The sequence below is a fragment of the Brachionichthys hirsutus genome, chromosome 2, assembly GCF_040956055.1.
Source record: "Brachionichthys hirsutus isolate HB-005 chromosome 2, CSIRO-AGI_Bhir_v1, whole genome shotgun sequence".
NCBI classification, from domain to species: Eukaryota; Metazoa; Chordata; class Actinopteri; order Lophiiformes; family Brachionichthyidae; genus Brachionichthys; species Brachionichthys hirsutus.
Genome location: NC_090898.1, coordinates 5963649 through 5988874, shown reverse-complemented (window position 1 = coordinate 5988874; position 25226 = coordinate 5963649). Strand labels below are relative to the sequence as shown.

At 44.0% G+C, this 25226-nt stretch overlaps 1 protein-coding gene across 1 annotated transcript in view; it reads left to right on the top strand.

Annotated features, from left to right (window-relative positions):
• Positions 1–25226, top strand: part of prdm16 (PR domain containing 16) — a 99842-nt gene that overhangs the window by 33272 nt on the left and 41344 nt on the right. Inside the window, exon 4 of the mRNA XM_068744787.1 lies at positions 9367–9369. Coding sequence (XP_068600888.1) covers positions 9367–9369 — 3 coding nt within the window. The remainder of the gene's footprint in view (positions 1–9366; positions 9370–25226) is intronic.

The following is a 25226-nucleotide window of genomic DNA, read 5'->3' as shown; positions in this document are numbered from 1 at the left end:
CGGGCGGTGGCAGACCACATGCCTGTTATGAATATGAATGAAATTATGCATGAGCCATTCCTTATGACATGACTCATTCATCCACATCGTGCAGACATACATACAGGCACACACACACACACGCTATATTTCATTGCCGTGGCGAAGCTTGATTAAAGCAGAATGTTAATTGAGTTGTAGCTGGTGAATAAAGTAGTCACTGCAGAAAGGTGAGTGTGTTTGCCTGATCGTTTGAGCTCTCAGCCCTTATTGACTGCTGCGTTCTACATCACAGCAAACCTGAGTTTATACACATGCAAATATAATATTGTGTATAAATGAGAAAAATATATGTCAAGGTTTTTTTGTTGTTGCAGATTGATAGGCAGGCAGCCTTTTCTCAGCACATGGATGGATTAATAGATGAGGTGTGATGTTCGAATACTAAAAGACACAAGGACTTATTCTTCACTTCACTCACTGTTTGAATTCGTTCTGGAGACAGTAAGACTTTGGCGTGATATTTTATAGGTTATAGGAATATTTTGTTGCCTCGTAAATGTGTTTTAGCTTCATCCGGTATGAAGCTAATGAAGAATACTTTCCACTGCATCACACAAGGAACGTATTCAGTCTTTAAAGGATAGGCTGTTTGAGTTGGTGGAGTGCATTGACAAAACTATTATTCTAAGTAACACACATGATTAAACCTCTACACATCTTGCAGTGGGAAGATCTAGCACATACCATAAATATATAAATTAATATGTTATAATAAGAAAATAAAAGTATTTTAACTCCAAGTGATTAACATAGAGCAAATGGTAAAAATCACACCAATAATTTGTTTTTGGACCCAATTCAATTAAAATAAAATGTATTAATGCAATGCTTATGTTGTTTCCACTGATTCCACAAATTAACAAATTCAGATAAATAAACTAATTTAAGTGAAATCAGTCTGAGTAAAAAATGAAAGTAGGGAGAACCAGTAGTGTCGGGGTTAAGCAGAGGGATAAAACAGAGGCAAAGATATTGTTGTAGCTTCACAAGCCCATTTTACTGAAATCTGCCTGGAGCTTACAGCTGTCTGTATGTGTGTGTGTGCGAGAGGTTTAAGGCCTTGGATCCATATTCGGCCCTTGCTTAGACAGAGATTGAGCCATATTGGTTTAGACGCAGGCATCTTTACATCACACCAACAGACAGAACACAAAAAGAGGTCTTATCTGAATCTCCTCCCAGCTCACTTTATCCATCTACTCATTCCATTGCCCCGCTCTCTCTCGCTCTTGCCCTCTGCAGACAGCAAGGTGTTGCAGGAGCTATAGATTGCTATCAGTGGCTATTGGTGATAGGATCAGGGATTGTTTGGTTTGATCCGGTCTGGCCATACAAAGCAGGGCTATCTGTCTGTTTAGCTGTCGAGGCCCTGCTTACATATGTCCTCATTCTCACACTGCGGATACACGTAATTATTGGTGTCTATGTGCGTGTGGACGTTAATAGGGTATCGAACAACTCGTGTTTCTTTTTGGATTCCTAAGATTTAAAAGTGGTAGCCAGATAGGAAGCAGGGGAAAGATGACTGTCTACGCTGTGTGTGTGTGTGTGTGTGTGTGTTAATCCTCATCTTCAGAAGAGCGCCGCTGTCCATCCTGACGTGTGTAAACACTCCAGCAGATCAGATGGCAGATAATGACTTCCAGATAGACACCCTCTATTCAACCAACAGAGAAAATCAATGAGCGCTGATTGCTTTTTTCCCAAGACGATCATCTCCCCCTGTAGGCTACTGTCTATCTCTCTCCTTTTCTGTCTTCCTGGCTCAGAATCCCTTTCATTCCCCTCTCAATGCCTCTGAGATTGAGTCCTTTCATGCCGATTTTTACAAGAGGGATTTACGGTGAAATGTGTCTTCAAGAAGACAATCTGGCCTCTCTTGTTCCAGAGGAAATATTCCTCTAATGTGCAAATGATTTCCTAAGAGTGCTAAACATCGTTCTTTTGACAGAGATGTACTTTTGTGTTCTTGCAGTTAAACTTGTGCATGCATTGTTGTTCCGTCTGCATCATAATGCAAAGTGCAGCATTGGTTGTAAATGGGAAAATGAGAGGGGATGATGTGAACTCTAACCTGTAAGAAGAATTTATTTTTCCCAATGAAACATTAGGGCACGGAAGGGGGCTCAGCTGCAGTTATGACTATAAATGCATGTACGTGCACGCAGCTGTGGCTGATCTTTTTCTCTGTGATATCAAGCTGGGGGAATTGAGTCTCTAAATATGCCAGCTAAATGACCCTAAATGTATGAGGGCTATTATGTGGACAGAGGGAGGCTCATGGGTCACAGAAGTGATCCAGCGCTTCGGGCCTTAGTTTACCCCCTGCCAGCAGCACCACACTGCCCCCCACCCCCCATCCTTCCCCCTGCTTAAATAGGCCCATGATTGATTGATAATTATGGTAATTTGTTTGAAATGATTATCTGGATATTATAATCATTGCCACCCCTCTGCGCCACGGGGGCAAATCATTTTTCATAATGGTGAACGTCACAAATGCCCCATGCTACATGGCTGGCTCTGTGTGTGTTAGGGTGTGTGTGTGTGTGTGCACAAAAGTGCGTGGTGCCCAGGGCCTGGTGGTGGCATCCCAAGTGTCCCGGCTGTGGATTAAACTGCCCCAAAGTTAGAAACACTTAGAAGGTTTTGTACAAAGTTTTGCAGAAAGGTTGTACCATTGAGCAGGGATCAATGAGGCAATAAGGTTCATCAACAGAAAACAAATTAATCTTTTCAAAAGCTCCGGTTTTCTTCACTTGGATGTGAGCTGTTTCTGTTTTCATGACTTTATATCTCAAAATTAAATCTTTCTTGGACTGTGAGAAACGACATAGGGATTGAAGCTATACTTCTGTGATGCCAGTTTTCACTTTTACAGACATGTTATAGCCTAAAATAATGAACACGAAGGAGAATAGATTCATTAGGTATAGGCACAACATGAGAAACAGACTTCACCTGTTTGAATAACTTAATGTGTGTTCTTGAGAACGTACAAATCGTTCCATGATCAGGGAGTTCCTAAACATCTTCCTGTCATTCTGAGGCAGTGAGCAAACATGGCGTAGCTCCAATCATCTCATCTTCTCTGTAATTTGAAGGGGAAAAAAAGGGAGGAGAATGTGAGCGTGTGTGCATTAGGTGTGGGGGTGGGGGGGAGGGGGGGGGGAGAAATAATATTTGTGGTTTTTACTTTGCCCTGAGATGACTTAATGATGATATGGCTCTCTTTCTTCTGGTGGGCAGGGTTACGTTTTAATGGACCCTGAGTGACATGTTTTCATTTGGCCCCATAACCTGCCCCCCCCCCCGATACAGAAACACCACCTACATCCCCAGCTGCCCCCCCCCCCAATTTTAAAATATACACTGTCAAACCCTGCACTGTGTCAGGTCAGATGTGGGGAAAAAAGCAGTTTGAAACTGGAGGCAGTCAGGACTGAACTTCCATATGGTGTTTGCGTGGCGAGATGGGGAGTGGTCCGTCTCAGACAGACAGAGACCCAGCACAAGGTGGGCATCATGTATGTTGGGGAATGTTTGAATCCCAAGGCAGGATAATCTTTCAATGCATTCCATTTCCCTCCTAGCATCATTCCTTGGTGAAATTAAAAATGAGCCCAGCAGTAGGAACACCAAAGCACAGTCGCAAATTCCAAAATAGCGGTCCGCATTTGAGCAGCACGGTGGCGTAGTGGTTAGCGCTGTCACCTCACAGCAAGAAGCTACTGGGTTCGAATCCTATCTGCGAGGAGTTTGTATGTTCTCCCAGTGTCCGCGTGGGTTTTCTCCGGTTTCCTTCCACCTCCAAAAACATTCAGTTTAGGTGAATTGATAAATCAACATTCTCCGTAGTGTGTGTGAGTGGCTGTCTGTCTCTGTGTGGCCCTATGATGTGCTGCCGATGCGTCCGAGGAGTGCCCAGCCAGCAAGCTGGGATAGACTCCAGCAACTGCCGTGAGCCGGATGAGACCATCGTCTCGATCTACAAGAAGAAGGACGTCGGTTTGCATTTGAGATGACTTCGCTGCTGCCCAAGTTTAGGACATTGCTTCTAACATTTCTACAAACTTGTCAGAGCTTTAACATGAACAGATTTTATATGAAGAACCTTTTTAATGAGTCTATAATCCCTGATTGCATCAGAGGATTCGTTTGTCCGGCGTTTGGTAGCCGGTAGGGTTAATCTGTGGAAGGTCACATGGTCCGGACAAAGTCAGGGCTGTTAGAGAAGAGGTGGGGAGTAGGAGGAGAGGTGAAGACAGAAAGAAATGGCCTCTCTCTCTGTGTGTCTTGTCTGTGGGAACTGTCCCAGCTATGGCTGCTGCAGAATGCTGTCATTATGCCTTGTCTGAAGCATTCCCTCAAAGGCCACTGCTGTGTGTCACTGTGTTCATGTTTGAGTGTGTGCATCTGGGGTCACTTTTAACTTGCAGTGGCACTTTTAAATTGTGTGTGTGTGCGTGTGTGGGCCTCCACTGATGCATCTCTGTTGTTATCGATGATCAAAATCTGATGTCACAATGGAGTGAAGCGCTGGGAGAGGAATTCAAGTGGGAATGAAAGAAAGAAAGAAAGAGTGTACCAGATATGGAGAGACAGGGTGAGGGGGTGGAGGAGAAGCACGAGGTGATCTGAGGCACTTTCACATCAGCTCCTTGACCTCTCATTTTTTCCCTCTCTTGCTCTCTCTTTCTTTCTTTTCTTGTGCCTTTCACCCTCTCTGTCCTTCTCTCATTCCCTCTCCTGCAGTTTTTGTCTCTCAGTAATCTCTCTCTCTCCCAGTGACTATTCCCACCACATTCTCCGGGGTCACCCAACAAAAGGAGAGGGGTGATAGTCTGACGGTAGCGGGGGCCGACATACAAGTTTCCTCACACATACGAGCTTATTTTCACAAAGCCCATGAAGACATTTTGTTTTATGTGTTCAACTCCCATCTGAAACCACTGAATCTCTGGGTTTCTGTTCTTTTTTTTTTTTTTTTTTTTTGATGTTCTGGCAGTCGAACAGGCAAACGCAAAGTATCAGTATACGTTTAAGTGTTTCGCTGTTTAAAAGGAGTTTTGAAGCAGAGGGTGTTATTTGGGCTCACGATTTATTGATTGTACTCAGCAAATCGATTAATCGCAGTAGATTCAAACGCATTTTCTTGAATGCGGTAAAAATCCCTTAAACGATATACTTTCATCGAGGAAACTCTAAATGTGACGCAGCATAAAAGTAAAAAAAAAAAAAAAACATTGATTTGTTATCAGGTGTTTATCCAGTTATTTATTAAATGTTCCCACTTTGGAGGATCCTCCCAGTCTGTGCTGAAAACACCACACTACTCTCCAAACAGACAGAAGCACACACACACACAAAACAAGACACGCACTCTTTTTCCTGTCTGTCAAACCAGCATTGAGTTCATTAAAGCAGATAGCGTGAATGCAGAGGGGCGGCTGGTCAAGCATTGATGACAATATCATGACAACCTGGACGGCGTTGCCAGGGCGACCTAGGAGCCCATGGGAGGTGGAGAACAGAAAGTTGTGTGGTCCTGCTTGTCAAAAATATTTTCGTGTGTCAAACAAGGGAGATAAAGGTTCATCTGGCGTGAAAAAGGCTGGGTCAACCTTAAACACTTCACAAGGGGGAGTCGTTCTTTTGTGCAGGAGAAGTCCTCTGTAGTCGCACTGTACTGCAGACGTAGCGAGCCAACAAAAGCTCGCACAAGCCGTGCATCTCAGAATATAAAAACACCACATTTGAAATTTTTCAGTGATCATCTTTTTTGTCACTTCATTTTGTCACTCTCCAAGGGCGCAATGACAAAAAGAAAAAAGAAGAAACACAGATGGTGTGAGAAATGGTGCTGACACAATATAATGCCTCAAAATAGAAGGGCAAAGGATGGAGTTCAAGCACAAGAGGTAAAGATGGAAACCCTCAGAGGGCAAGAGACAGCCGGAGGCAGGGGATGTGGGGGGGGGGAGGGCATGATGGAGAGGAATGCCAGAATGCCCAAGAGAGGCAAGAACTGCCAGCCCAGTCACAGACATCGTCCGTCTGGGTAGGAGAGACGGAGAGCGGGGGGGTTAGAGGCCAGCCTCAACAGCACAAGGTCATGTGAAAAAAGATCCCCCCTTCTCCACCTTCCAAAATACCCATCCATCCATCCATCCATCCATCCGTCCTTTCTGCTCACCATTCTTTGCATATGACAGAGGAAATAGGATAATGGGACACACTGGTTGTGATGGTGGGAGGCGGTGGAAGTGTGTCTGGGTGTAACAGGTCTTCGGGGAGCCTTCAGCCACAGAGTGGTAAGTGAAGCGCACCGTGTGTTGAGGCTGTTCTGGTGAACGGTCGTCAGATGCTTTAAAATAGAGCCTCAGACACACACGCACACACGGACACGTGTGTGTACGCCGCTGCCCGTGTCATTTAGTATCTGTTTGGTGATTCTAGAATATAGATGTTTTTTGTTTATTGGCTATCATGAGTGATAAGTGAAAAGGCAGGTGATATTTTAAGTTAACATGTTATAGATTTTTAAAGTAGGGCAACACTTTAACTTGACAGTTAATCTCAAGAAAGAATAGTTGCTGCTTTAATCCTTTGCTAATGCGAACAAATCAAGCTGGCTCATATCCTATACTGCACGAAGCCATGCTTCGGTGCTCCGCATGAGAATATCAAGGTTTGTCTGGAATGTATTGACTGAATTTGTAGATAAGCAGCACATTAGCCAGAAACAATGCACCAGGACTACAACAGTGAGCATCGATGTGAGTGGTTTTAGTTGTTATTTCTCCCTGTAACTGCTCTGTTGTTGTTCATTTTATGTTATAGTATTCTGGCTGCGCTGAGCTTGGCTCAAACCTCTCAGTGCATTCTGGACATACAGTCTTGTTATGCAGGTCAAAGGAAAGGGGCATGGACATGTACTTTCGGAATTAGGCTCAAAGGAATTAATCAGATTGTATCCGAGGGAATGCTTTTGTTGTTTCCAGTTCGTGCTTTGTGTCTGCTTTAACGCAGGTTTGCTGCTCAGAAGAGGTGATTAGTGTGAAGTACCTGCAATTCAACCACTGAACTTTTGATGAAACCTTGACTTGATATAAAAGCATGTTCATCAATTTATGCTCAAGAAGATATATATAGTTGGTGGTATCTGTACCTGTTACTGCAAATCAAGATAATCCACCCTAAAACACATTCTGAGTTTCTGTCCTCTTTATCCCTACTTTATCCTTTATCCTCACTTCCTTCCCTCTCCCCTTCCTTCCATCCCTCTCTCCTCCCCTCCAGTCTCAGATTAACAGTATGGTCTTTGACTCAGTCTTAATCTTCATTACAGGGCATTAGTCCACCGAGGAGGCCCTGTCTCGTCTCCCCACAGCGCGGCCTGGCACTGTCCCGCAAGGGATGTCCCGCAATGGCACAGCGCAGACAACCTGCCAACAATCCCCCCCCCCGCCTCACCACCACCCACCGGCTTCACCTTGGTCACCCCTTCGCTCAAATGAACTGTTAAATACGCGGCAGGCCTTAATCCACATGAAGGAGCGGGGGTGGGACTGGTGGAATGGGTAGTGAGTCTGGTCAGGAGAAACAATAGAGCCGGCCTTGGACCCCTCCATTAAAAGCAACCATCAATCATGCTCACCATGAGATTCCAGTTTATTCTTTTCCTTTTGACATCAATTTCATCATTAATGACTAAATGTCAGGGAATCAGAACAACAGCAATCTCGGGCATGCGGCCCGCGAGCATGGCCTAGTGTCTGGTGATGCACATGCGTTCCGCTGAGAGGAGCGTGACGTTCAAATCCATCCACACTTAACTTTTCTGCATTTGGTTTTTAATTGTCCTACGGCTCATGCGTCAAACGTGTCCTTTACCGACATTTATGCGTGCATACACACACATTGGCGTAGTCCTTCTTAGGCAGGAGTGTGTATTTAAACAAACCACTCCAATGCGCTCGCTAATGAGGACAGTTGACTTGCTGTGAATTAGATCATTAAAGAGGATGGCTAATTGAGTCAACAAGCAACGGGTCCGTCACCCCTAATTAAGTGATTACAAGGAAGAGCACACTCAGCCTGCAGAATGCTAATTAATGCATACACAAACACACACACACACGCGCATGCATGCACTTGTGAGGACGTGGAGAATTATCTATTAGTGAAATAATGATTAGGCCAAGGGGGGGGGTCCCAGGAGAAGCAGGCAACAAGAGGACAACACAAACACACCCACACACACACACATAGAGCATCATCCCAAGAGACGGGTTTTCTGTGACTTAGTACGAATGCATAGAGGCTAATCCTTTTAGTCAGCTAACATTGATGCCGGTGTGAATAGTGCAGCCAGAGCGACCTGCACTCCGCTGATGCCAAGCCTCACACCTCGGCCGAGGAGACGGCAGTGGCGAGATGTCAGGCGGAGGCTTCATTTAAATGCAATTACAACCTCCGTTGTTGTTCGCTGGTGATTACTGTCTCAAGCGCCAGACTGTTACAGAGGAATTCTACACCCAGATGTAATAATACAATCAAATCTCTGTATGCATTTACATATTTTGCTGTACTTTTTCACTCCGCTACATTAACACTGAAACTCATTTAGTTTTTCCACACTCTGTGGGAAAACACTGTACAGTGGGAGTCAACCGTGTTCTAATCTCAGCTGTGACATTTCGGATGGGGATGCTCATATGAGGGTATTATCATACAGAGTGATTCCCTGTGGAGAATTATCCAGAACATTAACCAGGAAGTCAAAGTGATTATTTTTGCCCCAATACTCCTTAGGGAATATGGGAGCATGTATATGACATGATTTATTGTAATATCAACTATATGTAGTCAAATATTTATCTGGATGTTAATGGCTTTGCTCAGTGGGAGGAGATACTGCAGTGGGAAAATAATGAGACTAACAAATCCAAAATCAGTTGTATTATTACAGCTTTTCCTGAATTATTTCCAATCAACTGTTTACCTTCATGGATCAGGTCATCTAGTATATCATTTTTTTTTTCACAACCAAGTGCCAAAGCACATCAGCTTGGCTTAAAATTCTCTTGTAAAAGAAAATTAATTAAAATCATTCCAGGGATGAAGTCTAATGATTTTTGGAACAGGAAAAAAAATACACATACACACACAAATATTTCCACAGTGGTCAGGATAACCGTGGTGTGGTTTTATCTGCTAACAACAAGGGCAGCCTTTCCACTCCCCCACTGGCACCATTGTGTGGCTGATTTAAGATCCTGAGCTAATGGGCATACCTGCTTGACAAACATGACTTCTTAGCAGGTGACTCCTGTCAGGTTTGTCTGAAATAACAGGTAAATGAATTAGCAATAAAATGGACTTAGGTGTAAGAGGCAGGGGTGCCCATTATTGCAGCTCCTAATCACTAAAGAGATGCCATTCACTTGCCTTAAGAAGGCAGCATTTTTCACCACTTGCTGGCAACTGGCCCCCTCAGAGCCACAACACATTTCTAATGGAAGGCTCGCTGCTGGAGCTCCAACCTCCCGAAAGACCCCAACCATTTCTTTATTTCCTTCTCTTTTCTTTCCTCCACCCACTCCCCAATCCCCCCTCCCGCTCACCCTTTTTCTCTCCTGTAAAGATTATCAGTTTTGATTACTGCCGGCAACAGGCTCTTATACCAGCAGTCGGAAGCGGCCTCTCACAGACCTGAAAGGCCCTCAGCAGGTCGCAAGAAGCTTGTGAAATTATGGGGCTGAGCTCAGAGGGAAAGTGCTCCGCGTGCATGCTTTGCAGCAGCAGCCATTTAATCAAATCCTGACTTTTGATAGTCAAATAATGGCTAATTACAGTAGCACCTGCCCACAGGGTTAAAGGGTGGAATGGATTTAATGAGAGAGCGAGAGGAAAGAGGCAACGAGCAAGAGACAAGAAAATGAAAGAGAACGTAGCGTAAAGAAGGATGGAGAATGCGAGTCAGGATCTTGATGTCTTGCTGATTTAGTGCAATGACCATGTTCCACTATCTTTGTACGACCTTTTCTCTAATAAAGCGCGACGGGAGAGGAACAGGAAGTTTGATCAATGGTTTGTATTTGTTTAGAAAAGACAAAACAACAAAGTATAAATTAGATGCATATATTAGCCAAAAGTGCTGTATGAATGTCCAGCTGATAAAAATGTCTGTGCCAGACTTAGTGGACAAATATTCCATTAAAATAGAAAAGTGAACACTTAATATAAAAAACACAAGCATGTCATAAAATATTTAAAAAATATAAAAACCAAGATAATTAAAACAATAAATAAACAACTGTCTGGGCTGGGCAGCAGTGACGGAGCTAATTAGTGAAGAAGAATGAGGCTATTAAAGGGACAATTTGATGGTTCACGCACCGTCTATGGCATCCCAAAAACAGGATGTGCTTGATAGAGCGCGCGCACACACACACACACACACACACACACGACTCAGCTGGCGTGACAGATCAGAGCATATTATAAATGACCTATGTGTGTACGTGTTGATTTAAGACCAGGTGGCACACATACATGCAGAGTGAGCTGCTTATTTGACCCCCCCCCACCCCCACCCACCCACCCACCACTTCTTCCTTTCTTGCGACCAGCAACAAGTCCCAGCATTCTATTGTTCAGCCACAAAGGCTATGTAAAGACGCGTCAGCGACTACAAAGCTGCTATGGCACAGCTCAATTACTCCAACGTGGCCGTGCACCACGTTGGGAGACATGTGTTTGTAAGTGTGTATGTGTGTGTGTGTGTGTAAAAATGTCCGTGCCCTCAGAGTGTGTGCGAGTCGCCCCTGTGAGATATTAACAGGGCTATGGCTGTGTCAGCAGCGCCGCACTGTGTTTCTGGTCTTTCACGTTCCATTTATTTGACCCTTGACCCTCAAACACACAGCAGCTGCACTTTAGCCCCCTTCATACACACCTCTGCACTGTCATACAAACACACACATCAACAAACACACGCAGACACACTTCTTCACATTCAAAAGAGTAACCCATTTCTCTTTTTCTGACCCTCCACCGCTTTGTGCTATCACATACCATATTTGCCCCATCCAATCAGTTTGATTAATCACGCGCCAGACCACAGTCATGCAATCAGATGACCAGATCAGCGTGCCCCTCTCCCCACGCACACTCACACACATAAATACACACTTCCCCATGTGCTTGTGAGGAAGTATTTCCCCACAGACATCCTCAGTGTGACAGCACCATAAACTGGCCATTTATCAAAGTGTCCCCAAAGTACACACACAGACCAAGGTATTCATGCAGCGCACGCACGCACACACACACACACACACGTTTGAGGAATTGTGCAGACTATTGTTTAGGTGGTTTAAAAAAAGACGCTTGAAAATGAAAAAAAATAAGTTGCTTCTATTGTCAATGCAGCCAAGATGATCTTGTTTTATGACAATATTATAATTCTTCCTACATTTAAATGTTGATTCGTGTTATCATTGTAAATTTGGTCCAAATCAATGTCGTTACGCAAACCAATGTTTTGGATTTTCACGTTTAAAGAGTTTGACTGCATCCATACTTAGACTTAATTAATGACATCATACTAATAATGCAACATATTTTGTGACTGTGAGAGGAACCTTATGAACGTGGACAGAGGGACGTGTGTGGCCGTGTTTATTTGTTTGTGTGTCCATGCACTCGTTGCCCTTTAGCAGCGGCATGATTATGCAGCTTGAGTAATGCAGCGCCCCTGCAGTTCTTTATGGCGCATGGGTCAATAGTTATAATAAAAAGGATGTGCATGTGTGTATGTGTGTGTGTGTGTGGAGTGTGTGTTTAAAAAGCTCTCTCTCTCTCTCTCTTTGTTCTCTGGTTCTTTTTGACTCAAAACCATGTAGAGTCCCATTAACTTCTACACACATGTACGTTCTCTTTATTTTTGTAATACCTCCCTCTTTAGCTAAAATAATACAAACACACAAAGGTAGTGCGACATCAAACCATCAAACTCCACAGACTCCCAGCCAGCCTTGCAGGCGGGTTTGCAGCAGCTCATTGAAGCCTTTTTATTGCTGGCCTCTGTTCCAGAGGGCTCTCTGTGTCAGTAATCAGGATATGGGGGTTATCCTGGCTGACCCATGTATTGAGTCTGCGAGTGCAGCCATTTCCAGCGCTAGGGTAAGTTAAACGCTCTGACTCGCTCTCTCTCTCTCTCTCTCTCTCTCTGTGAGAGAAAGACCACTGCTTGGCTCTCACCCAACCTGGCATCAAATGTTTGAGCAAATGGTTTTTTTTAGGAATTTTAAAGAGGCACAATCACCCTAATAACTGTTAAAAGGTCAGTTCACACAAATCACTAAAAAGTGTGTTTTATAGATCAGCAGGATAAAGATGTTTCTGGACACGCTGCATCAGCAGTTCTCATGGAGAATTCTTCTTCTTCTCTTGACAATAATTCCAATTATGGATTTTCCAGATTCATCACGTCTTTTAAAAGAAAATCTTATTTTTTTTTAAGATTATATATTAAAGCTTTTATCACCACAAATGAAGGATGATCAAAATGTCATGGCACCGCTATCACCAAACTGTCTCCTAGTGTGACGAGTGTAAAGGGAGAAAATTACCCTTTAGCCTGTCACCTTGTTTAATTGTATAAATCAGCTTGAAACCTAACCCTTAACCTTTAGTGCCACAACTGAAGAGTTTTTCAAAATGTCTATCACAGTTATCCAAGCAAAAATAAAACACATTCAGGACAGCTGCTGAGGGAGAGAACAAGATGGCAGCTGATTGTTTTCCAAAGGAATTAGCTTGGCCTGACCCTCTTGAGCCGAGCCATCTTTTGAATGGCTGACACTTTATTTGTTTTGTCCCTACAACAACAGAATCTCCCGAGCGCCGTTGCACCCGTTCACCCTGGCATTGTCACAAATAACTATAGGCTCACTTTTCCTCCCCTTGTCTCGGTGGTGTGGAAAAAGAAAAAAGCCCCAGGCTTTAAACACAATCACAGGAGGCAATGCTGAGGTATGTGAGCTGTGATAAGACGGGCGCGATGGGAGACAGATATGGGAAGGACAGCGGTGGTCACACACTTACACACATATGGACACACACACTCTGGCACAGCTTGCGACCGGAGAGCAGAGCCTACATTATACCAAAGCTTCTCGTGATAAAAAAGAAAAGATTACTCAAATAGAATCTTTGCAATTACTGTTCATATACATGTTTATGTGTTGGCCAGAGATCATGAGCAATTTAAGAGACACAGGGGTCACACACAATATTTTGTGTCACTTTGTGTATTTGTCCTGTGTGTGTGGGGGGGGGGGGGGGGGGGCAGTGGCTTGTCCAGCTGTGTGCAGGCGCCCCCTGTTGCTTATTACCTTTCACTTTCCTCTGCACAAAGCAAACAAAGAAATTGTGAAAAAGTTACACACACACACACACACTGTACGGAAATACTTTCAGCATCCAGTCCTGTTATTATTGTGTATCTCAGCGCTCTCATCACTCGAATCTGCCTGAGTGGATCATCCTTTTCAAAATAATGTTCGGCTGTACAGAGAAAGAAAGGTGCTTAGCTTGCATGAGCTCATAATAGCTCCACACAGCGCTTCCCTTTGCAGTCACACACACACACACACACACACACACATTCTCACCCATCAATCCCAGCATGACCCTGTTTCAAATTCATTAACAAGGCTTCAAAACTTGCAGACACAGCGATCACCCTAAGCAAAAAAAATCATGTGCCAGAGGAATAAGAGCCTGTGTGTTTGTGTGTATGTGTGCACGTGTGTAGGTGTGTGTGTGTGTGTGCGTGTAAATTATAGCAGTGCTGCGTCGTCCACTGTGGAGTGGAGCGAGGGATCTGTTTGGACAACTGCTGAATGTTTTGGTTCCCCCACAGCGCCTTGGAAAGCCATGCAGCCGCTGTAACTTATACAAATTAGCCAGCATCGTCTACCAAGCACTTTCACTTATCCCCGACCCTAAGCTCTGTCTGCCCAACGAAGGACAAGTGTGTGGAGTAATGAGGAGAGGATAGGAGAAAATTGGGCACGGATATGACGGTGATGCCTGTTAATTGCTAATAATTATTACACATTTATACTGTTATTATAAACTGAACAAAAACAAGTGTTTTATCATTCATTACCAAGTAATAAATGCTCATTTCTATACCCAAAAAGAGGGACTTCCGAGAAATTCAAAGCTTGAGTCTGACACAGTGTGTGAAGTTCTTAACAATCTGCAGCCAGTTGCGACTATACATCTGTGGCTGGTTAGCAGCGTGGCTAAAGGCTACAGTAGGCCGAGGTGGGAGATATTTGATGGAGAAGGTCAGAGCTAGTCATGTGACGAGTGGTGCGGCTTTAAAGCAGCGTTTTCACTGCTGATTTATGATTTAAAAGCATTTGGGCCGAGTAACATAGTTGACAATGATGTGTGCAGAGAAGGTAAAGGTGTGTTTGTAGTGGAAGGTTTAGGTGTGTGCGTGTGTGTGTGTGTTAAGCGGTGATTTTTGGTGTGAATGCACATATTATCAAGGCTAATTTATTGGCGCTGTCAGAACGGACTAAACAGCATCGAGTGGACGCCACTGTCTCTTTCCTTGAGCTTCTTGTGCGTGTCTCCTCTCCTCTCGATGGAGCGTGTCGTATAGAATTAGGTGGTCCAGAGTTGAGGAGGAAATCCTCTGGGCTGAGTCGAGTCGCTGCTCAACAGTTTGTCCATTGTTCACCGTCTCAAGCTCCGCCACCCCGTCTCGAAAAGAAAAAAAAACATTGAACCCGTTGGGCAGCTGCGCTACGAGTTTCACAGTGTGCCACAGTGGGAGAAAAGAGGATAAAGGTGTGTGTTTCTGTGAGCTATATATCATGAAAGTTTGGTATCTGAACCAAGTATGTTGCTGTTACTTCATCTCATGACGGTTCTGAAGTTGTTTCCTTTTCTGTACTTGATTATGAATTCTGGAAGGATTTAAAGAATGACATAAAACAACTTTTAGAGATTGTTGAAAGTAGTTCACAGCTGGATTTCTTTTCACAGCAGCAGCAGTTAGTAGTAGTAATTGTGGCAACAGGGGGAAAAGTGCAATTGTGCACTATATGCCATTTGTTAAAAAAAAGGTCTCATAGTTTCAAAAGGAGATGGAGGCTTTTGATGTACGCTGTGGTCTTCAATCGGACAAACACCTTCAGAAATCCATCTCCACACGACACAGACTCCCTAAAGAACATAACTAATGGATGAACTGTGAGCAAATTTAAAACGTGTCATTTCTGACAGCCGCTAAATGCCAGCGTATGAAGTGGCATCCGATTCATTGATTGGAGGATGACGGGAAAAAGGATCCCAATGATCAGTCATCAAATGTTGTCTTCACATACATAATGTGCTGATGGCTGTAATGGCCTCTGACTGGACATTTCTCATGAATACTGGTGCCATTAAAAACTGCTCCTGATGATTATTGTAATTAAAATTGACAAAAACTATGACCATCACCATCTTCTTTCCACCAATTAAAATGACTATATAATATAAATAATAGCACGTAAACTTCTCTGATATGTTAAAAATGCAACTGGTCACTGGCAACACGGAGAGAACGAATAGAAAAGCCTGGATCTTTTGGCTTGGGCTTTAATGTGCCGCTGATTGACCAGCCAACGTGTCAGTGACCCTGCGTTGTCGGCCACTGATCACACACACACACGCACACATGCACGCTACACACTCACACATAGCAGCACAGACACATGCATACGCATGCACACCCGAGGGGGAATGTTCTCTCACGGTGCTGGTAGTAATTGAATCAGGCCACAAATGAATGCTGTTTCGTTTCCCTGCCTGCCTGTGCCTTAAAAAGGTAAGCCTTGTGGCTGATGGGAAGCAGATGTGGACTTAGCTCTGCATGGTGAAGGTGCAGAGTCAGAGCCCCACATCCACCCATGGCCAGGAATATATCTTCATTAAAGAGAATAAGGGTGTCCACTTACATCTGCTACAGCACATCAAATCACACTCATCTGTGTGTGTGCGTTCAAAGGTGAGCAATAATGGTGAGTGTGTGTGTGCAAGTATGTGTGCGGGTACGAGTGTCTGTGGACCCCTGGGGATGTGACTGACACCTATTGCTATCACTAGTCCCTGACAGCTCCGCACGTCTGGCTCCAATATCCCTCCACCATCCCATACGGCCGTCCGTCGCGTAATGATACTTGTTAGCGTGTGTTCATGCATGTGTGTGTGTGTGCGTGTCTTCAAATGTGCGCGACTCGAAGATTGAGTTGCAAAAAACATGATTGCATTACGACAGCAGCAGGAAGAGGAGAGTTGAGAACCCAGGTGACCGATCTGTCTTCATTACCGAAATTGAAAGATAAAATATAAATGCCATTTATTGATTTTACCCAAACCGTAAATACAAATGATTTTAGTCAGCCTTAACAGCGCTACACTTGCTTTTTAACAAACCCACGGATGGAGCGCACAGCTCACAAATTAAAGAAGTAATAGCTAAACAGTAAATAGATAATTGATAACTTTTGATGTGTTTATGCGTCTTATATTTCAAATAATGAATAAATTGTCACATAATCACCAAGGAAAGCATTTCACCTCTTTGTTTCACGTTGTCCAGCTCAGACTATTTTGAACCATTATACGATACATATATATATATACATATATAATTATGGCCTAAAACACTGTATGTTTGTCCTAAATTTGGCTTGTCTCTGAAAAGCCACTCTCAGATGGCTGTAATTCTCTCCAGCTGCTGCATAAAGCATATGGAGGACAGGAAGCTTTGGGTATAGGTGGCATTCAAGGCCAACTTTAACTGAGATTTACCCTTTTCAATGCCAACAAGAAAGAAAAAAAGAGACTACTGAAATAGATTTTGAAATTCTGTTTTCCATATTTATGTTGAATAAAAAACCCAACATTTATTATTTTAGTTCCAAAGCATCATGCATTGTGCTAAGACTAATGTTTGCTTGTTGTTTTTTACTGTTAAAAATGTTCCATGTTCCTGTCAGTCTTATCAGCTTTTAGAAAGCAAGAAGGAGAAGGAGATGCAGGGAGGAGAGAGAGAAAAGGAGCGAGGTATTTATTTTCACTGCAGTGCTGTAAATCCCCGCTTAGATCGCAGAGGAATTCTACCTGCTGTCAGACAAAAGGTCTTTATGAAATCTTTATTTGTGCTGACAAGTGGTGTAAGTCATAGGTGAAGCTGTGAATCCTATTCAGAACTAAAGTAGTCCCGGATGGTCATTTCATTTTCACTTCATTCTTCAGCCTGACACTGAGTCACTGTCTGTGTGGGAGGATGAGTTATTTTGCCCTCAATGATCAGTGCTGAATAAAGTATTCAGTCGTTGGTTGCTTGGCACAGGAGTCGCGCTTCACCAAAGAAGTGGATTGGTTGATGTTATTTTAACTTTTAACAACTTGAGTAATTGTGTCAGTTGTAACCAGTTTTTTTTTTTGCTCCATCGCCATCCCTCCTCATCCCAGCTTTAAAACTCTGATTGGCTCCAGGATTGGGAAACAGCCTTTCAGGGGCAAAACACCAGGTTTGTGTAAAAACCAGAGTTCTGGAACGCTTCGGTGGACATGAGCTAGGACTGAAACAGTCTTCTAAACAGAAGCCATCCCAAAAATGTTTGGTCATCAGAGTCATAACACGCCTCTTATTCCAAGTTTCTTAAGAACTGGCTTTGAAATGTTCTCAGGACAGGGTGCCCTCCATCACTCACACAGATCACAATGTGGTCAGAGACAAAAACCGACACCCGAAAATGACCGAAGAGTCATTAAGTGCAGGGCTGAGTGGAGCTTTGAGGCAAGAAAGACTAAAGGAAGGAGATAAGCTACAGACTGAGCCGGATACAAGGAAGGAAGGAGACGAGGAGATGCAGAGACAGCGCAAGAGGAGAAGTCCCCAGAGAGAGGAGGGTTGGGTGAGTTAGCGAGTGAGTAGACCAATGACAGACAGAGTGAACCGGAGATGAGTGGGGAAATCCCCTCTCTGCACACATTTAATAAGATCACCCAGGTGTGTGTGTGTGTGCATGCGGAGTGTAATTGAGACAGTCATAGGGGTGTATTCAGTTTATACAGTGTATTCTACCCTGAGGACTCCCTGTCTATATTATGTCATCCAAAGCAGTTATACAGACCTCCTGCTGGAACACATGTGCACACTACTCTAACACACACACACACACAGTCCCGAATATATTCAGTCATATAGGGCTCCTATCTCTCACTCTTTCACATTGCCAGGAGCAGTTCTTTTCTCGTGGATGCGTTTTGGCTGCCCCCCCCGAGTCTTGTTCTATATCTGATATCTCATGGCCACATGTGTTTTTTAATGTTTACAAATATATACTCACATCTTTGCATACACACCTATCCTCCGAGGATAACACAGCGGCTGTGCAAACTTATTCTAATGTTTTACAAGTGCTTTTATACATGGCATTGTGTTGTTTCTATTTCATGATTTAAGAAACCATTCTGTAGATTGTGCAAACATATGGAGCGAGCATGAGTGACATCATTGATAGGTGTGTGGAAGGACCGATGAGGCTTTTCCCAAGCCCACGCTGGAGACATTTTTGGGGTTGAGTCCCAGAGTTAGTGAACGCACACGGGCCCAAAACAGCATTTTTCTTGAGCAATGTCATGAGAAAAGGAGCATCTGCAAAATTGCAAGTAAAAATGATGTACTCGGGCAAAAAAGAATTGTTCTTTATACAATAAGGATTTGAACTTAGTGGGGCACTAATCTCAAGACATGGCATACAGCTTTTTTAATATGTCCATTAGTTCAAAGTCGTCTGACTTCATCCATTCATTTTCTTGAAGACGAGACGATCGTAATTGTCTGATGTTTTTGGAGGTGAGGGGAAGCCGGAGAACCCGGAGAAAACACACAAAAACACGGGGAAAACATGCAAACCTGATGATGATGAACCTCACATAAAAATGCCCGAGGTGAAATCGACCCCAGGCCCTTCTTGCTGTGAGGCGACACTGCTACCAACTGCACCACTGTGCAGCCGCCTTTGACTGTTATTAAGGCAAGAAATGACATATTGTGGCTGTTAGAAAGGTCAGGGTCAAGAAGGTCGGCATGCAGGATCTGAAGATGTGGACATGATACCACCATTGCAAGACTGTAAATTCTGTTTAGACTTAGTATTTTACAAACGAGTACAAAGGAACGGCTCGACTGTAAGTCTCAAATATGGCTTAAGAGGCGGCTATAGGCCGAGCACAGATATAAAACAACAAGAGTCAAGAGTCAAAACATAAAGCTTTATCTTAAATGACTAGAGGAACCCTGAAAGAAGAGCGCAGTGGCAGGGAAAGATTCACGGCTTATTACTTCAGCCTCCCACAGTGCACCAAAGGACTAAATATGACACCTCTTCACCCTTACCCTGTCTTACAAGAGAGGAGTAAAGGAGAGAGAGAAAGGTAGAAGAGAGAGAATGCTTGGTAGTGACCCGCCTCGACCCTGCCAGCTCTTCCTGACCTCTCTTGTAGCCCCATGCCGCTTAATTCTCCCTAATTACATTCCTCACTGACAGAAAGTTGGCCCCTGACCATCCCCACAAAATGCCCAGGTAGCCAAACCCACCGTAACGCCAGTGAAGGATGCAGCCACTGTGAAAGCAGGGGGGGGGGGACAAATGGTGATGACAAATTAATTAATACAAGTGGAAGGGAAAACACACACATACACTCATGTTTTGGTTTGTGGTGCTTCTTGAGCATCTGACCCGGCTTAACATGTCTGGTGTATCCAGTGAGCTCTTGCTGATATGACAGACAGTGATGGATGGTCTTTGGGAGTAAGTTGGGAGGTGGGGGTAAACCTGTTCCAGACTGCAGCGTGTCTGAATCCACATAAAGTCCTGAGCACGGCAACATTACCGGAACAGCGTAAATAAACCAGACTTGATTCAACCTTGAAGTGAAACACCCACATAACAACCAGATGCTTTTGAATTGTTGGGTTGGAAACAGGACAGTTTGTCACATGATACATGCATGAGTTAAAAAAAAAAAAAGAAAAAAGTTCATTGTCTCTCATGGTCTTCATCAGGTAGTGCAGTCTCTGGCTGGTCTTCCCTTCAGCTGCATGGGTTAGGGTTACAGGAGTTCACCTGCATTTGTCTTTACAATGTAAATAAGGGATTTTTGGGGCCTACAGCCTCAGAATGACAAACTCCTCCAGCTTGAAGAGCTGGACTAGCTCTTGATATGTAATCTATGAGTAAGTCAATTGTATAAAGTTAATACATTTTACAACCAACTCACTGGTTCCTGCTCCTAAAAGAGTCGTGACTCGTATTAGCGACAGTTATTCTGTGTCCATTAACCACTTAGACCATTCAGGCGCACTCCTGATAACGCTGACGGAAATATTAGACAGCTATTGCACTTTGCACTCCGTGGGCCACACATATTTATCTCAGACTATTAACCAAAGTTCAAATGTCACCTCTGAAAGACTGAATTGTGGAAGAAAACCTGCGCATCCCCCTGGTAATTACAGAGGATAAACTCAATACAACAGTGTTGGCCTGCATTTGATATTCTATAAACATAATGGTCTCATGTGACTGTGTGCAGATACATATCATGGTCTTAGCCTGGGGGTGGGGGAGAGGGGGGAGAAAGGTTCAATTTTTTTATATCACATAATAAAGCTCCTGTGTTCCCACAGAATACAAGGGGGCCCTCTCTTGGCCCCCTCTACTAAATCCCTGAGCTATCTTTCAAACAGTGATAGTTACGGAAATTAGCAGCGCAGAAATCCATAAGCGTCCATCATCGGGGGTCTTATTAGTGTCTTTGTGAGGTTATGAGGGGAGGACAGAAGGGCCGGAGCACCGAGACGCTCCCTTCACAGGACATGCAGGGACAAGGACACGTGCATTGGAACTGACACAAGCTGTCCATGCCTGCACACATTAGCAAACACAGTCATGTGCACATATATTCAGATCAAGTTTCACATATCTGGGCCTTCTGTTTCTGTCAGACTTCAGACTGTTTGCGTGAAGAGGCCCTCGATCCTTTAGACTCCTCTGACCCTGGAGGTTTCACGATGTTCTGCGACTGCGGCTTCGAGGTCTGTTGTCAATGAAGTAAGGTCAAATATGTATCGCAGTGTCAGGTTCACTTGGCTGCTTGCAGCGGAAACGATCTCACTGCAGTTGAATTTAGAAAGTCCATTTCACTGAGAATACCATCAATTATAAAACTGTTGTTTTAATGAGAACATTAATTTGGTTTTAACTAATTCTTCTCACGAGCAGGTTTCTTCTAATGAGGAGTTCATGTTGTGAGAAAGTGAAGTAGATCTTGTGATTTCAAAATAAATTGAACTGCGAGGAAGAAGCAAATTTCGTGAGACAAATAGCGTTGCTTACGTTTCAAATTCTACAAACCTTTTTCTTATCTTAGGGGGGGGGGGGGATCGTACTCTCATGCACGCAGTTGGAGATTTCGAGCCGAGCGGCTTTCCCATGCTATCGTACTTCCCAATACGCACCCTTCATCTTTTTTCAGTTTATGCTGCATGTGTGTTTGTTTGTGTGTTTGTTTGTGTGTGTGTGTGTGTGCGTGTGTGTGTGCGTGTGTTTTTTGGGCAGTAGGGGTATAATAAATGGCAGCAGACATGGACATTGATTTTGGTAATAACACGGAGAGCAGAGCAGAGGCAGTGGCAGACGTCAGCCTGAGGTCCATCCATCTATGAAACAGGACATGCCAGTAATAGGAAAACACCACACACCGTTATGGCCAGAGGCAAAGCACACAGGCAACTTATCACAGCACTGAACTTTGATGCTTCGCCGCGCGCTGGCGAGAAAATATATATAATTCCATTATTTCTTCACAGATGATGAGACACAGCTTGTGTGTGTGTGTGTGTGTGTGTGTGTGTTGTACCTTTGTGGACAAAAAGGAATCTTGCACACACAAAGGAATCTAATATTTCTGCTGAGTTGGGAAACACATTTATTTATTTATTGAATCATTATAATTCCCTTTTTCCCCCAAGAAAGGTGTGCTCTCAGGGGGCAAGGCCAATTGATTGGTATGAGCGTTTGAGCATCTGTTAGCTGAAGTCTACTTTATTCCTCTTTGTAATAGCACCATAATGCACATGTCATTTTGCTCTACTGCGCATTAATTTTCGGGCTCGTTGAATAAATCAGAACAAATCCCCTCCACACCAAAATGGGAACACAACACTTTGACTGCGCTGGGCGAGCCGCTGGATACCCGAGCAGGCCGAGTCGAAATCAAAGACAAATCTGGTCTTGCTGCTCCACAAAATAGAACTCGGCTGAACTTCAAGCACGGCGCTCCAGACCAAATGAGTCCTGGACGCTTCTGTGTCCAAAGCGATCATCCCAAAACCAAGCGTAGTCAAAGCTTGTTTTCTGCATGAAGAACGAATCACTCCACTGCATAGGCGTAGTAGTAGTAGTAGTAGTAATAATATCCCAGTTCCCAGATGGCTCGTGTTTATCTGCATATTTATCGGCAGTGAAAATAATCTTACTCCTTACGTGTATTTTACAACAGGCATGTAATTTATAGCTTGCCAAAAATCAATGGGCAGTTAAAGAAGAAAAGATTCATCAAGAGTATTGCATGCAAAATAAGTCCTGTCCCCAATTAAAAAATAACCAATAAAACAATATGTCATCCTGACTGAGTTTTCGCCAAGTCATCAGGTTCGGTAATAGATTGGTAGTAATACCACACACACATATATGTGTAGTCAAATAAAAGACGTTGATGTGCGCCGACTCTCCAGACTGCAGCTGGCTGTGTGACCTCCATTTATATATCAATATAGTTTTTCCAGTAAAAGTTCTCTTCGCTTGAGGCTTTCCTAATTTGCAAATCATCTTTTTCGACAGAGTTCACAAGACCGAAGAGAAAGGTGCACCATTGCTTTTGGACGATATTGGTAACATGGCCTTGAATAATGCCGCGATGGACTGTAGTACGTCCAAGCACACTCAGCGCTCAGTAACTAACGGACATTTAAGAATCATTGTCGATTCAACACACGCTCGTCCATGATGAAACCTGTAAGAAGTTCCATTTACTGTTTTACATTCTACATTTTTCAGCCACGCTGCACACACACCTCCTCGGTAATGAAAAACAGATCAGAGTTGGAACAACGTGTCACCGCCTGCCAGTCACTCTCGGCCAGAGGAGCATATTGTGCTCCTATTTCGTTCCTCCCCTGCTGTTTCAGCCTCTCACCTGATGGTCTCCTCTTACTGTCTTTCGTTAAACGATAACGTGATTCTGTTCTGCTCATTAGCAAGAACTCCTCTACCTGCATTATGTCATTGAAGTGCTTTCAGTTAGCACTAGCCATCGTATAGAAGAAGACTAAAATGCTTCCTCCTTTACTTGTTCAGTCTGCTGCCTGAAAAAAGGAGCGCAGATGAGATAATAACAATCTGTTTCTGTGTGTTTTAGAGAGAGAGAGAGAGAGAGAGAGCATGGCGGGTTGTGAGGTGAAGGGATCTGTGAATGGTGCAAAAAGTATTAAGTGCCAGTAATAATTGGAAGCGGGCCTGGAGAATCCAAATATAATCTTACAGTGAGAGCACTTGTAATACATTGGTTCTGGAGGTGGGCCCAGACAACACACACACGCACACACACGCACACACACACACACACACAAAGGCACACGATGGTTTCTCTCAGCCCCCTAAAACAAGAGAAGATGTTATGCCAGATGCTGACAGTGCTAACATCTGCGTAGGCCGTTGCCCCCTATTAAACTCCCAACCCCTCAGCCTCATTTAGCCAAAAGAAACACAGCTCATGTTTTACCTGGAATCCTCCCTCCGTTCTCGCTCCCTGTTGGGTATACAGCGAATATCAAGAGAGACAGCAACTGCTCTTAGCCCAATCTCCAGGACTTTCTGCGGTGACTAATGCATTATCATGTTTTGCCGAGGTGGGAATCAGCAACACAGATGTGACGATTCAAAAAGTGGCCAATCATTTAGCACCCATTGGTCAGCAAGAAAAGGTGTGGAGTGTTTGTTTTTTAGATACACACAGTTTATAATTACTTTTTTTTGTCATTTGGGTCCTTTTGCTCAGATAAAGTAGGTTTAATTTCAGGATGGCTGCATCACTTTCAGATGAGCGATGCCCAGTGCTCAACAGTTTGCAGTGAGTAGTACAGAAAAGACAGCCATGATTCAGTGTGACATTATTTTGTCTTTTAACTTTTGGGCGGAGAAATGTGAGAAGGACAGGGAGGACAGAGAGTTCTTGCTGTCCTTCGGGCATCTGCAGCAAGTCCCAGCAGCGGCTTGTCAATAACTGTTAGGAGGAAGCCGGTGGTTGGCCCAGGCATTCCAGCGGCGAGCCTGACTCGGGTCTTTTGGCTCTCAGTTCGTGGCCCGCCGCAGAAATGCCAGTCTCTCTCTCTCTCTCTCTCTCTCTCTCTCTCACACACACACCCACACACACACACCCACGCACGTTCAGCTGCTGGGCCTCACGCTCGCTCCACCAATATTGTATTTTTAGCTGTTGCTGTTTTAAAAACTCCACTGAGGGCCCATTTTTGCCTGGTGGCAAGAGTTAAAGGTTTATTTTAGGAGAGCTCATATTCCAGCCCAGGGAAGCAGGTATTGCCGTCGTTTTGTGGCTTTTGCTGCCACGGCGTCAAGGAAGAGCCTCTCAACCAAGGCAGCCTTTTTTTTTCTGTCTTCCCCACATGTTGCCCGGTCCCCCCCCCCCCCCCCCCCCCCCCCCCTGTGGGAGTTTCTGGGCATTTCTCTCCAACAAAGCTGGTCTGTGATTTGTGAGGTTGACTACAAAGTTTTTATTGAATCTTGGTCCATTTTCTTTGCTTGCCTCTCTGTGGAGTCACCAAATGACACGTTTAAAAAGAGATGCTTGAGAATTCTTCTGTGAAATGCACGCCTGTTTTCATGCTTGCATGTGTGTGTGTGTGAGAGTGTGTATGGCAGGATGCTGCTGGCTGTGCTAGGCCTGCTCTTTGTCACTGTAATTCCCCCAAATGAGGAGATGGAATGAGTCTGCGTCCTTTACTGCTCTCC